The sequence below is a fragment of the Lolium rigidum genome, chromosome 6 (assembly GCF_022539505.1).
Source record: "Lolium rigidum isolate FL_2022 chromosome 6, APGP_CSIRO_Lrig_0.1, whole genome shotgun sequence".
Lineage (NCBI taxonomy): Eukaryota > Viridiplantae > Streptophyta > Magnoliopsida > Poales > Poaceae > Lolium > Lolium rigidum.
Window position 1 is genome coordinate 49414789 of NC_061513.1, and position 12333 is coordinate 49427121.

Here is a 12333-nt window from a genome sequence, read left to right on the forward strand (position 1 = left end):
GTTTGTAATTTTCTAATTTAGCTTTACATATGGATTTCACTGCAGTTCTGCAAATGTGCACCATAGTGTTGTCCACCGCAGGCCTTGCGTCCGGCATGACCAGCTGACGGGTCGGGTTGTTACCTTTCTCCGGTGTGTTCTTTCCTGTGGGATGGCCTGCAAGGTCCGCACCTGTGCGCTGAGGTTTGCACTCGGACTACAGCGGCTACTTCGTGGGGTTGTCCTTCATTCTGTTCGGTTGTGTTGTTAGTATTTCATATTGCCGAGGTTGTTCGTCTTTCTTCAGTTTCTAGTCGCGGTGTCGATGTGTCATCCTTGTGAGGAGATAAGTCATGCTAACTGACCTATTGCTTATTTTGGAGGTTTGCTGCACTAATTTGTCTGTTCTTATATGTGGTCTTTTTGGGTTTTAGCTCATGTTCCTCAAGGTCAACAGCAACAGATTCGTCTCTTTTGGTGATCACGTCTAACTGGTTTGGATCATGCTGTTCTACATTATTGGGGATGGTCTTCCTCTAAAGTGTTTAAACCGGAGGCATGGCCGTGTGGTTCTCTGATTATTTTATTTGTTGTAGGCATTATTTTCTCATATGTTTCATTAAGAGGTAACCAACTTTCTTCTAGAGTACTTTCTGTCTCATGATGTCACATTATGACATATTGTTTAGAACTTCTAAGATTGCAGGTAACAAACTTTCTTCTAGAGTACTTTCTTTCTCACGATGTCACATAATGGCATATTTTTTAGAACTTCCGAGATTGCAATATGAATACTATTGTTTTTCGTGTCCATCGCCTCTCATCTCATGGATTAATATATGATTGGTAGATAACATGTCTTTAATTAGTTCTTCACGTAGTAATATTTGATATTTTTTTACCCAATAATAAATAAAGACATTGCCAACAGATACCTGTTACAAAAATGGTACATAGCATTATCCATATGCTATATATGTGTTTTTCTACAATTAGATAACAATGTATTCAGTCCACACTGCACTATACGGAAAGGAAAAACTCATCTACCATCAAGTAGCTTTTAGGAGTTCGTTCACCAATTTTCAACTTACTTTCTCCGCATATTATGTGCCCATATGAACCGGCTAGAAAAAAAATGTAATGTTCTAATGACCATAATCTTTTGTTAAGAACTAAAAAAATCCAGGTTCACACTTTGCTCCATGCTTTTAATTAATTTGTATGTGGCTTATAACTTTTCAGAGATCTCTTTCGACTTCTACCAGCCTCTTTTCACGTATTATTGCTCTATACCCTCTCATGGCTTTAAGGTTTTTCTCCAAATTCACATGCCGTGTGATAAAACACCTGAAATTGCATCTGATCATGTACTATTTTGTTGAAATATATGTCAGGTAATCCTTGGACTGCTGATGCACTGCAGTACACATCTATTGCCTCTGGTACCTCATGCATCCACAGGCCAGCAGTGCCATTTGTTCTTACGTAATATGGAGCTCATTAGCCACACTATTACAATCTCTCTTCACTTTCTGAAAACTATAAAACTGAAAAGCTTTTCTACCCTCTTTAATAGAGTTGTAGATACTTCAGTGTCTAGAGAACTGTTTTGACTTGAGGAGTTCACACCTTGGCACTTTTAATGATTACCTGTTTTTTAACCCATGTAGCAACAAATTTGATGGCATCAATGCCACCATGATCATGAGCCACCAGGGCATTGCCCCGCCTCCCCTGTCTACTCAATAAACCGGGCATCAACGTTGATTTTTGTGCAGCCAGTAATCGAACGAGGTCAACCGTTAGCAGATTAGGAAATAGTGGCTGAGTTCATAGGAGCCTGATCTAAAAGAGCAGCGCTAAACAGAGGCCGACTTTTCTCTATTCACTTGAAATAGATTTGACACTTGCTTTTGAATATATCCACACGCTACACGTCGCCACATGCCCACTCTATCTTGCAACAGAAATACTTTTTGTTCTTCAGCTAATGTCTACAAGAAAGGCACGACGTGCTGCCGCGCCAGTCCCTAAGTTAAGTAGGATAAGCAGAAAGAAGAAGCAGAAGCTGGGGTCTCTACTCTAATCCATTCGATTCCTTTTTGTTTTACCACATTGATTCTCTCGCAACTGATAGTTCTTTGCTGATTTACCTGTGCATATCTCAAACAACTGAGTCAGAACCCACATGTATGGAACTTTGTGTGTGTGATGCTGATTGTATTCATTTGACTGTAAAGTTCAGGTTTCTATTCTTAGCTCAATATACAAATTGAAGCTGAAGCCTTTATAGGTAACATGAATTTTTCCGGTTTTAGCTAATGCAGTAAACAACTCTTATGAATAGGGCGGGGTTTGATACTTGAATGCTGCATCTTATGTTGACAAGGCGCTGAGCCGTTGATGCTATTTAGAAAGTGTCATACTTATGGTATAATTTTACGTTGAACTAGGAGAAGTTTTCATATGATATCTAACATGGGTGCAACAAAGAAAATCTTCAATGTAGTATTGATGCACCCCATATATTTATTATATTTTATCATCTCTCTTCTAATATGGGACCAGCAATAACGGTAGCTGCAGTTCACAAATCATTAACTTCAGGTCACCCCTCAAAACAAATCATTAACTTCGGGTCTGCCTACTTCCAATATGCTCAATAGTGTCTTCTCGAAGTTTACTTCTGAATTAAGAAATGCGAACCATTGATCATGGATTTATTAAGGGTATCTTCATGATTGGTATCGACTTAGAAATTACACAAGATAAATATGTATGATTAGTCCATTGGATATTCTCCGACGATTTAATCATTAGTCCATTGGATATTCTCCGAGGATTTAATCAATTTCAGCTATGGATGCTGACTCAATTTTCAAACCAAGGTAAATAAATCCCTTCCCTTAGATATTTTCTACTCAACCTTTCGCTTCAGAAATTAGTATATGCACAAGCATGAACCTCTGGTTGCTTAATTTATTTTGTACAAATAGTTGGTTTTCATTTGTTGCCCTGTTTTTCCTGTGAATAAGGGATTCGATGAGAGATTATCATTGTCTTGCTTCTCTGAATTGAGTTCACAAAGAAATGATAGTGTTTTGGACTTGTAGTCAGTATTTGAAACCAAGTTATTCTTATTTCAGAGTAATGAATGTCTTTACCGTTGTTAAATGCAACAATGGCTATGATAAGTACAAATAAGTATGTGATAAGTTCATTTATTTTTTCTGGCTCTCTGTTTGCTTAACCTTTCCATCTCTTTTTAGTTTTGTGTCCTAAGATTGTTGCTCCAGACCAGAATCATGTAATTATTCTGTTCATTTGTTTGTGAGTTCTGATAATAATATTCTTTTTTTTCTGCGATACATGTATCTTTATGGATGACGAATTTCCCCATAAATTGGTTCTATGTGAAGGCAATCATGAGCGTATGATCTCTTTGGTTCTTCCTGCAAGGAAATGATTCCTTTAGTTGCTCATGTAGTATCCTACTGTTTATTTCTTTAGTGATGACAAGTCAAGCAATCAATCCCGCTGTTGGGAAACTAAGTGAATTGTCGTTGTCGATGGGATATTATTGTTGGGTTCATTGCTATAATGAGAATGCTTTGGCATATAGTATTTTCATAAGTATTCTGCACAAGTACTGAAGAATGATTCAAACAAGATGGTGAAGTACAAGCCCAAAGTTCTCGACAAAGATAGGTCAGGTGACCTTATTGTTCCTTCCGAGGTAATCTGGCGACCTTCTCTACATTTGGAGGGTAATGGTTTATTTGTCTGCTTCTGTTCTTTACCAGTTACCAATCCATAGTCACTTAGTTAATTTTGCAATCACCATTAGAAATAGCTTTCCTGTTCATTTAAGATCGTGGTTTATGCTGTGATTATTTCGAAATGCTGATAAAGTTAGGTGTGGGTTTAAGGCGAGTACGGTGACTATATAGTAGTACTCTTACAGGTTGTATTGAAAATTGTCACATTGAGGGATTTGGTCAAGAGATTTGTTGGATCAATGTTTTAGGTTTGCAAACATTAAATTTATATTTTCATTGCCAATTCCAAACCTTGCTGTCCTCGAACGTTATGGTCTCTAGCTGACATTAAATTGTATGTATAGATCTTAAACAGAGGAAGTAATATTCATATTTAGCAGTACCTATTGTCTTAGTAGCCATCTTAAGAGGGATTAGTTAAATTGTTGGTCACCGGTCTGAGCTATTTTGTTGTCTGCCTACTTCAAGCCTATCTTTTTTTTTGTTTTCAAGGATACAGTTCAAACTTATCTTCAAAGCCTAAATTTTGCTACACTGATGTTGTTCTACAGGTGAAATACATTTCTGTAGTGAAATTTTTGAAAGACTTCAAGGTTCTCTCTGATTTTTTTGATTGCACATCAGCGGTACATTGAGACTTTCATATCTTTGATGTATCTTCTTCTAATTTTTGGTTGGTAACTGATTCATATACATAGACACTGCAAGTGGTAAACATGCATGAGAAAGAATTATAGCACATCCATGCTCTCTTCAATGCCGAACCAGGGACTTTGGTTCCATGTGACAACGGACCATACTCTGCTCCAACCGTCGATTTCTTCAACAAATACAAGAACTCATCACTCTTTTCTCCAATGAAAAGAACTATAAGCTGAGCTCTGAGTGCTTAGAGACCAGGGAACAGTCGCACTACCTGTTTTACTATTCTACTGTACTATTTCCTTAAGCTTGATCAATAAAAATATGTTAGTATGTAGGTCAAGTAGAACCTCCTGCCTTCCATGTACCGGATATGTAAAAGCCTCCATGAGCTATCTAATCAGATTTGTCAATCTCACGGTCTACTTATATATGTATTATTGTTGTTGTCTAATCACTGCTCTTATGTATAAATGCATCTTTTGAGCCCTATTGCTCATAACACTGCCATGAATCTTATAGATGATCTATGTCATAACAATGGGCGCGGCGTGCCGCCGTGCCATACCTTGCTAGTGTTTGAGTAAACCAAAACAACTCACGAAGAGACCAGAGCCGGTTCAGTTGCAAGCATGTCCAAGAGCATTCCATGAGCAGTAGTACCACCATCAGCGGCCGCAGTGCCGGTACCAGCAACAGCAGCAGCGCCCGGCGAGCCGCGGCTATGGAGCCACCACAGCAGGTTGGTCAGCGTGTTGCCGTCGTCATGCGACGCCAGGTCCCTGGTCTTGGCCAGCGCCGACTCCTTGTCGTAGGTCCCCTCCAAGGCGTACACGAACCCCTTCCACCCGTCGCCGATGCCGTCCCTGGCCAACGCCGGCGCGGTCCAGCCCACCAGGTCCCTGACGAACCGGGCGTCCGGGAAGAGGGCCTCGCTGATGGGCACGATGGGCAGCAGCTGGATCCCCAGCCTGCACTCCTTCCACTCGGGCGGCGCGAACCAGAGGCCGCTGTCCCTCTTGTTCGCCCACACGACGCCCACCACGCGGTTGCTGCCGGCGAAGTCGTCCTCGTAGGTCGCGTCGCCCTCCCGGACGTGCCACCACGTCTGCGCCGCCAGCATCTCGAGCGCCGCGAGCGTGGCCGCGTCGGACACGAGCCGCGCGTCGCCGTAGCTCAGCCCGAGGAGCGCGGCGGCGTAGTAGGCGTTGACGGCCTCGCTGCTGCTCTCCTGGTTCCGCCCGTCGCCGAACTCCGTCAGCCCGCCGGCCCACGAGTGCAGCTTCCAGAGGTCGAACGCCCTCAGCCTGGTGTAGCTGGCGCCGGCGGCTTCGCGCGAGGTTGTCGACATGAAGTCGGCGACCATGGAGTAGGCCTGTGGCATGTGCTCGCGGCCCCAGGCCGGGTCGATCTTGGCGAGCACGGCGGTGGCGTACACGAAGTAGCCCAGGTGGTAGTGGTGGTCGTTGTAGATCCCGAAGCCGAAGTCGGCCCCGGTGTCCGCCGTCCCCTGCAGAGTGACGAGGCCGCCCCATTTGGGGTCGTACAGGAAGCCATTGCCCTCGAAGCTGCCGTCCAGCCACGGCGTGACGGTGGCTGTGAGGAAGCCGCGCACCGCCGGGATGAGTTCCGGGCACCCGACCTCCTCCGCGATCAGCGCCAGCCTCGCCGCCCTGGCGACCGCCTTCCCGTAGAAGTAGGACGAGGTGGTGGTTATGGGGGTGGAGGCGAGGCCGTCCACGTCCTTGCGCAGCGCGGCCACGATCTCGGGCACCCCGTCCTCGCTGACGCCGCGGGTGGAATGCCAGGTGGGGAGCACCGGGTCGGTCGTTAGAGCCCAGGCGTCGCCGACGACGCCGACCAGGTCGCCGTCGATGCTGCGGTACCTGAAGTCCTCGAGCACACGGACGCCGCCACGGTCCGTGGAGAGCAGGCGGAGGTGGAGCGGGTGGGCGAGCATGAGCAGGTCCCCCGACCCCTGCGTGCGCCAGGCGTAGTCGACGGAGAAGGGCCGGTTCAGCGCGGCCTCCCCGCCCGTCGGGAAGCAGCCGCTGTACCGGTCAAGGACCGCCTCCATGGCCGCGTCGGGCAGGAAGGCGACGCGGATGACGCCGGAGAAGCCGGGCGCGGCCAGCTGCGTGACGCTGGACATGGAAAGGCGGATGGGCGCGGAGGCGTAGAGGAGGAAGGTCTGGCCGCTGTTCATCCGGAGGCGCCACCTGGTGAGCGTGTCGTCGCGCGGGGCGGCCTCGAGGAAGGCGTGGACGGAGGCGAGGGAGATGTCGACGGGGACCCCCGCCCCCGCGGTGGCGACCGTGACGAAGGGGCTGCCGCGGACGAGGAACGCGCGCAGCGACGGGGCGAAGTCGAGGGTGACGGAGAGGTCGTCGAAGGCGGCGATGCGGTGGGGCGCGGCGGGAGTGGCGGCGGACGGGGACGAGAGGGTGAGGTCGGCGACGAAGGTCTGGGCGTGGAAGGGCGGGGAGTGGACGGTCTTGGGGTAGCAGACCGTGAGCGCCCCGGCGGCGGATTTGACCGAGTACGGGTGGATGTACTCCGGCTGGTCCCCGTTGTTGAGCGCGAAGTTCTGGAAGAAGGAGTTGGTGGGGAGCGGCGCGGCGAGGAGCTCGGGGGCGAAGAAGCGCGCCGGGTCCGGGAGCACCGTAGACGCCGCCCGCGGGAACGGTGGCGGCGGCGGCGGGAGAGGCATGTCGGGCTGCGGCGGCGGGGTGGGGTTGCGGTTGGACTGCCAGAAGAGGAACGCTGCGAAAGCGACCGCGAAGTACGTGGCGACCTGCGCCATCCTTTTCCTCTCCATCTCCGGTTCCCTCTGCCGGGAGGCTCTGCCGGCGGCAACTATATAGGCGGCCCCGGTCGATCCTCTCTCCGCGGCAGAGTGTGATTTGGCGACGGCCGCGTCCGGCGTCCCACTTTTAGGAAGGGATGGTACCGAGGATGGAATGTCTACAGTACAGATTTTTTTTTTACAATCAATACCACATATATTCATAGTAACAAATAGTACATGGTAGAGATACATGAACTGACTCCAACGATTACAAAATAAAGTCTAAAAGATAGTAACAAATCTTCGAGGTCTTCAATTTCTTTCTTCTTCCATAACACAATCTTGTACTCTTGTGAAGGCGCACCAAAGATACATAACGAACCATAGACTCGTAGATACCGACGAAAGTTCTCCCATAATTTTTTGAGCCGCAATGCCAAGACTGCGTGCACGCACGCAATCATTAAAGCAGTCATACAACATCGGCAAGAGTACCAACACCAGTATATCAGGGAATAATAACCAACTAGCTTTATCGTCGTCAATGGAGAGCCGAGAGTACGAATCACCATTGTCGAGGACGTAGCAGCCGGGACAAAAACTGCGAGGATAATCCTCCTCGCGGCAACAACGACAAAAGATCCAAAATCGATCTGGCGAAGCAAGATCCGAAGACCCATACCTAGAAAATTGTGATTGTTCAACACCACCATTGACGCCGGGAAGAAGATCTCGTCGCCGAACGAAAGTCCGAAGATCACTTATTGCATACGATGCCATCTCCATTGAGGGGAAACCAACAAGAAGGCGGCTACCAAAATCCTAACATAATCTAATGAAAACAATACTTTTATTCAAAACTCCACGCATAGATCGGGTTCCCCACTCCTCCTGACGCCGGCGAAGCCGACCGGAGGAGGGGGAACCAATCTATGGAGGAGGATGAACTGGAGGCGGCTAGGGTTAGGGCGGCGGCTGAGAGGAGAGACCACGGGAGGAAAGTCCTTTAACGGGAGGAAAGTCCTTTAACTGGAGAACTTGGTAGCGAAGCAAAACAATTGGTACTTTAACATGAGCAACTCAAAACAAAGGTTTAACATAACTGATGCAACTGTTTCTCCAAGTACTGAAGCAAATATCTCTCAGTTAAAAAGATCGAGCGCCGAGGAACAGCATTCACAAATCACAACTGGTCTACAACGATGACCCAGCAAACAATCAGAGTACGAACCAACAAATGCACTCACAATGTCGTCTATAACACACAGAGAATAGTAGCCCCTATGGCAAGACAAGCCACACCAGTATCATCTTTTATTGTGATTTCGTTCGTTTACAACAGATTTACATATACAATAGCAGCACAAACTTTTACAAAAGTGCATCTAGTGGTTCCTTCGTCACTACACCCAGGTGTGATAGCAAAGACTGAGTTGCTATAGCAAACTACCCATTTTCTTACATCAGGAAAAACTCACTTCCTTCATTTTTATTCTTTTCATGGGGTAGGCAAATTTAGGTATGCATTTTCAGGTATCAATATAATCGAGCTCCATTCTGTGGGAACAGCCGTGGCGCATGGTTGCGCCTCATTGCAGCAGCCCGCTCCTCTTCCCCCACCCCATGGCTACTATGTACAGAATCGTGCAGCCAGCAATGGTTCCGAAGGTGGTTTCCCAGAACTTCACATGTGCTGCTCGTGTCTCATCTGGGGTTGCGGGATTGTAAAGCGATATGCCAATGTTCATCCCGAAAAGACCGACGACGGCCACTCCGGCAGTAACAACAACCGTGGCAGTTGAGAGCATGACCCCCATCTGCAGAAGCTGATTTTGCTTGTCATCCAACATTATGTTGATGTAATCCTCGGTATCATCAACATACTCCCTCAGCTTCAACCAAACATACAACGAGTATTAAGATTGAGAATTTGATAGATAAACATTCTATATAAAACTCCCTACACCAATGCTTCATTGTTAGAAACAATATTTTTTGGTAGTAAATCATTCTAAAGAACTAATAAAACCAATTGAAAGAAAAATGAACTCAAGCAATAATGTCTACTGATATACCAATAAACTTCTACTTCTAGAGTGCCCTAGCTCCTAATATCAGCCTGTTGAAGGCATCATTTCTGCAACATTCTGTAACCTGTACCAAAATGTTTTTTACTACGGTAGTTGCATTTTATGTTCTTGAGTACAACCACATATAGCGTTATAAAATTCACGCTCCAGATCTAAAGTTCTTTCAACAATTATAAATGGACGGAAACTCAGCAATATTTGGATTAATGCAAGTAACACGAGAAAGAGAACAACTCTTACATGTGAAAGCTTATTTAGTGTGCCATCAATTTGCACAAAGTAGGCCTCCAAAAGCATCTCTAGTTCTTCAATGTTGGGCTTATAACCAGCAAAGCTAACATTGGTTCCATCTGGCTCGCTTCTATAATCTTCATCCCTACACACAAATGAAATGATTGCATTTTTTCAGCATATTCATACATGCATATAGATTCATTCAAACCAGTAAGAAATATTTATGATCAACAGAAACAGCAGTACATCTAAAAGAAGAAAGTAGAGATGTCCCCCTTTGATGACTTACCCACCCTCCTCTAACTGAGATGGATCATGATCATCAACCTCAACTCTAGATGAAGTCTCACTGATATCTTGTTGAGCAAGTTTTTCTGTCAAGTACATTTCAGCCATATCCATTTCATCATCCAATAGGTGCTCAAGTTCATCCCTCACCTATGAGAAAGTAAATTGTAAAAATGTGGAATTATTGTGCAAGTGGATAAGGTAAATGAGTTCAGAAGATTGCAGTAAAAATAGGCTTTTGTGAGGAAATTATAGACGGAAAGAACATGTATAGAGGTAGGTGGTGCTCAGATGTGCATATGATGCAGGTGAGGGTGAAGGTTTGGGGAAAATTTCTTCCACATAGTTATGGAGATCAAATAAATAGTGATATCAAAAGCAGCCAGCAGAATAAAACAACAAATTATGTTTGACAACACCTACCCATGATAGTATAGAAAATTTACATGAAATTGATGGAATCCTCGAACAAGTTAAATTGCCTACCTTCTGCACACGTCCAGAAATTGCCACCAGGCGGCTCTTAATTTGCCTAACTCGCTCAAGATTCAATGTACTGATCTTTGAAGTTAGCTCATCCAATGCTGGATAAGCCTCTTTCTCCAGAGTCCCAGTCTGCGGAAAAAAGCAGGCCAGTCACTGTCTGCAACTACCAGCACACCATGTTATGTGAGAACTACTGCTATCTCAAAAGTGATTTGTAGTCTTTGCTATCTTAAATGTAATATATATTAAATAAACCAGGGAACACTCAAAAGACTATTCCAGGCCAGCTTAAGAAAAGCTTCTACAGTAAGCATGGCTCCATCTATCTGTAAAATAAAATATAAACAGGACTGCCCCAGGTTTTATGGGAAAGCAGGAGAACCAAACTTTTATAAATTGCTCTAACAAGGCATCAAGTTCATCTGATAAGCACATCTGAATAAATGACTGAACATCCTATGTAAATACGTAAAAACAAAAGCTCAATATCGAACAGGCCATGGTGTGAACCATGGCTTGTTAAAACAAGATATCCTAAGATGGCAAATAAAATGATCTAGTTGTATTCAAATAATTTGAACAAGAATATCCAGAAATATGATGAGATACGTACTTCCTCTTCCAGAGATCTACATGCTGACTCGAGGCACACTTCAAGCGCACGAAATTCAAAAGGTAAGACCTTGGCGCTTCCATCTTTCATTGTGGCCAACGTCGGCACACTGCTGCTGTGAATCATTCCACCCACCGCATCAGTAGTCCTCTTAGCCATCTCCAGTTCATGTCCTTTAGATGAACTGGGAGCAGGAAATGGTGAAGCAATCACAGATGATTCACCCTCAATATCAGTAAACTCTGCAGCCTGTTGAAGGAAGAAAAAAATTCACATATTCATACAGCCCCTTATGCCTTATTCCAGTATCTCTTCTAGAAAGCAGGAAACCAAGTGGAATGACCTAAGTGTCAGGATCAACACTTGTATTTTCAATTTTGCATATAAACAATTGGACCGACTGCCCATGTCCTCATATATGCCTCCAGTCACTGAAGTGCAGAATTCTTAAGTGAGCAGAGCATATATTATGCTAACTGTATGGATGTCTGATGTTGTTTTTGGCAAATATAAAGTTCAATTCAGCAGCAATTTCTCAAACCAAGACTGACGATATGGGTGGTCTAACAGATGTGCAAATCAAATTGTATTCTTGGGACCATATGGTGTTTGGACAATTCTGAATATATGGGTGCTCTAACAGATGTACTCGAGCCCCAATGCTACTGGCCAGTCACAGTTTCAAGACCATTTTAGACACCTGATCCTAGACCAGAAACCAAAGATATAGTTCTGGGAAGAATTAATACCACTGGCAACATTGCATCTCTCTTTAAGAAGCAGAACACAAGGTTTGATATATCATATATATGCGAAATCTAAAAAAAACTGCTCATAGTTCTACTATCCACCCACAGCTCGGATATTGTACCACGGACCACAGTTATTTTACTAATCGAAATCCTAAGCCCAAAAGCAAGCAAATCGTGAACTGTCAGAAAGCAGTGGTACGGGAATATACCTGACCAGAGGAAGCGAGCACGCGGGCCTGGAGGTCGCGGACGAATTGCGCGAAGTCGGGGTCCTTGGAGTTGGGGAGCAGCACCTCGGCGGCGGTGATCACGGCCTTGACGCGCTCCAGGTTGACGACGATGGCGCGCTCGCGGCCTAGGATCGTGGACGGGTAGGACAGCAGTGGGTCGAGCACCCTCAGGTCGCGCGCCGGCAGCCCCGTCCGCGCCATCACCGCGTGCTTCCCGGCCTCCTCAACCCGCGCCCGCCCTGACGCCGGCACCACCAGCCACTCACGGCTTGCCGCCGCCGCAGCAGCAGCTCCCGCCTTCCGCCTCCCCCCGCCGCCCGGCACCGTCGCCAAGGGCCTCATCCCTTATTACCGGAGTTAGGGTTTCGATTGAAATCGCCGACGGCAGCGTGGAGGCGGAGGTGTGTGTTGTCGGCTGCCAGGAGAGGGTGTTGTACGAGTGAAAATTG

General features: G+C 46.0%; 1 protein-coding gene and 1 long non-coding RNA gene across 2 annotated transcripts; one reads left to right on the forward strand and one right to left on the reverse strand.

The window, feature by feature from the left end:
• Positions 1 to 2008: 2008 nt before the first annotated feature.
• Positions 2009 to 4907, forward strand: LOC124667472. The gene is made up of 2 exons (XR_006991304.1): positions 2009 to 3718; positions 4313 to 4907. It is a non-coding gene; the product is annotated as an uncharacterized LOC124667472 (long non-coding RNA).
• A 94-nt stretch (positions 4908 to 5001) lies between these two features.
• On the reverse strand, positions 5002 to 12108 carry LOC124662581 (probable endo-1,3(4)-beta-glucanase ARB_01444). The gene is made up of 11 exons (XM_047200399.1): positions 11864 to 12108; positions 10903 to 11151; positions 10574 to 10615; positions 10290 to 10418; positions 9805 to 9953; positions 9522 to 9657; positions 8784 to 9083; positions 6393 to 7029; positions 5405 to 6317; positions 5229 to 5338; positions 5002 to 5084 (listed from the first exon to the last, which is right to left on the reverse strand). Exons 1-11 carry the CDS (start codon positions 12083 to 12085, stop codon positions 5002 to 5004), a joined length of 2970 nt encoding a protein of 989 aa, XP_047056355.1. The 5' UTR covers positions 12086 to 12108.
• Positions 12109 to 12333: the final 225 nt, after the last annotated feature.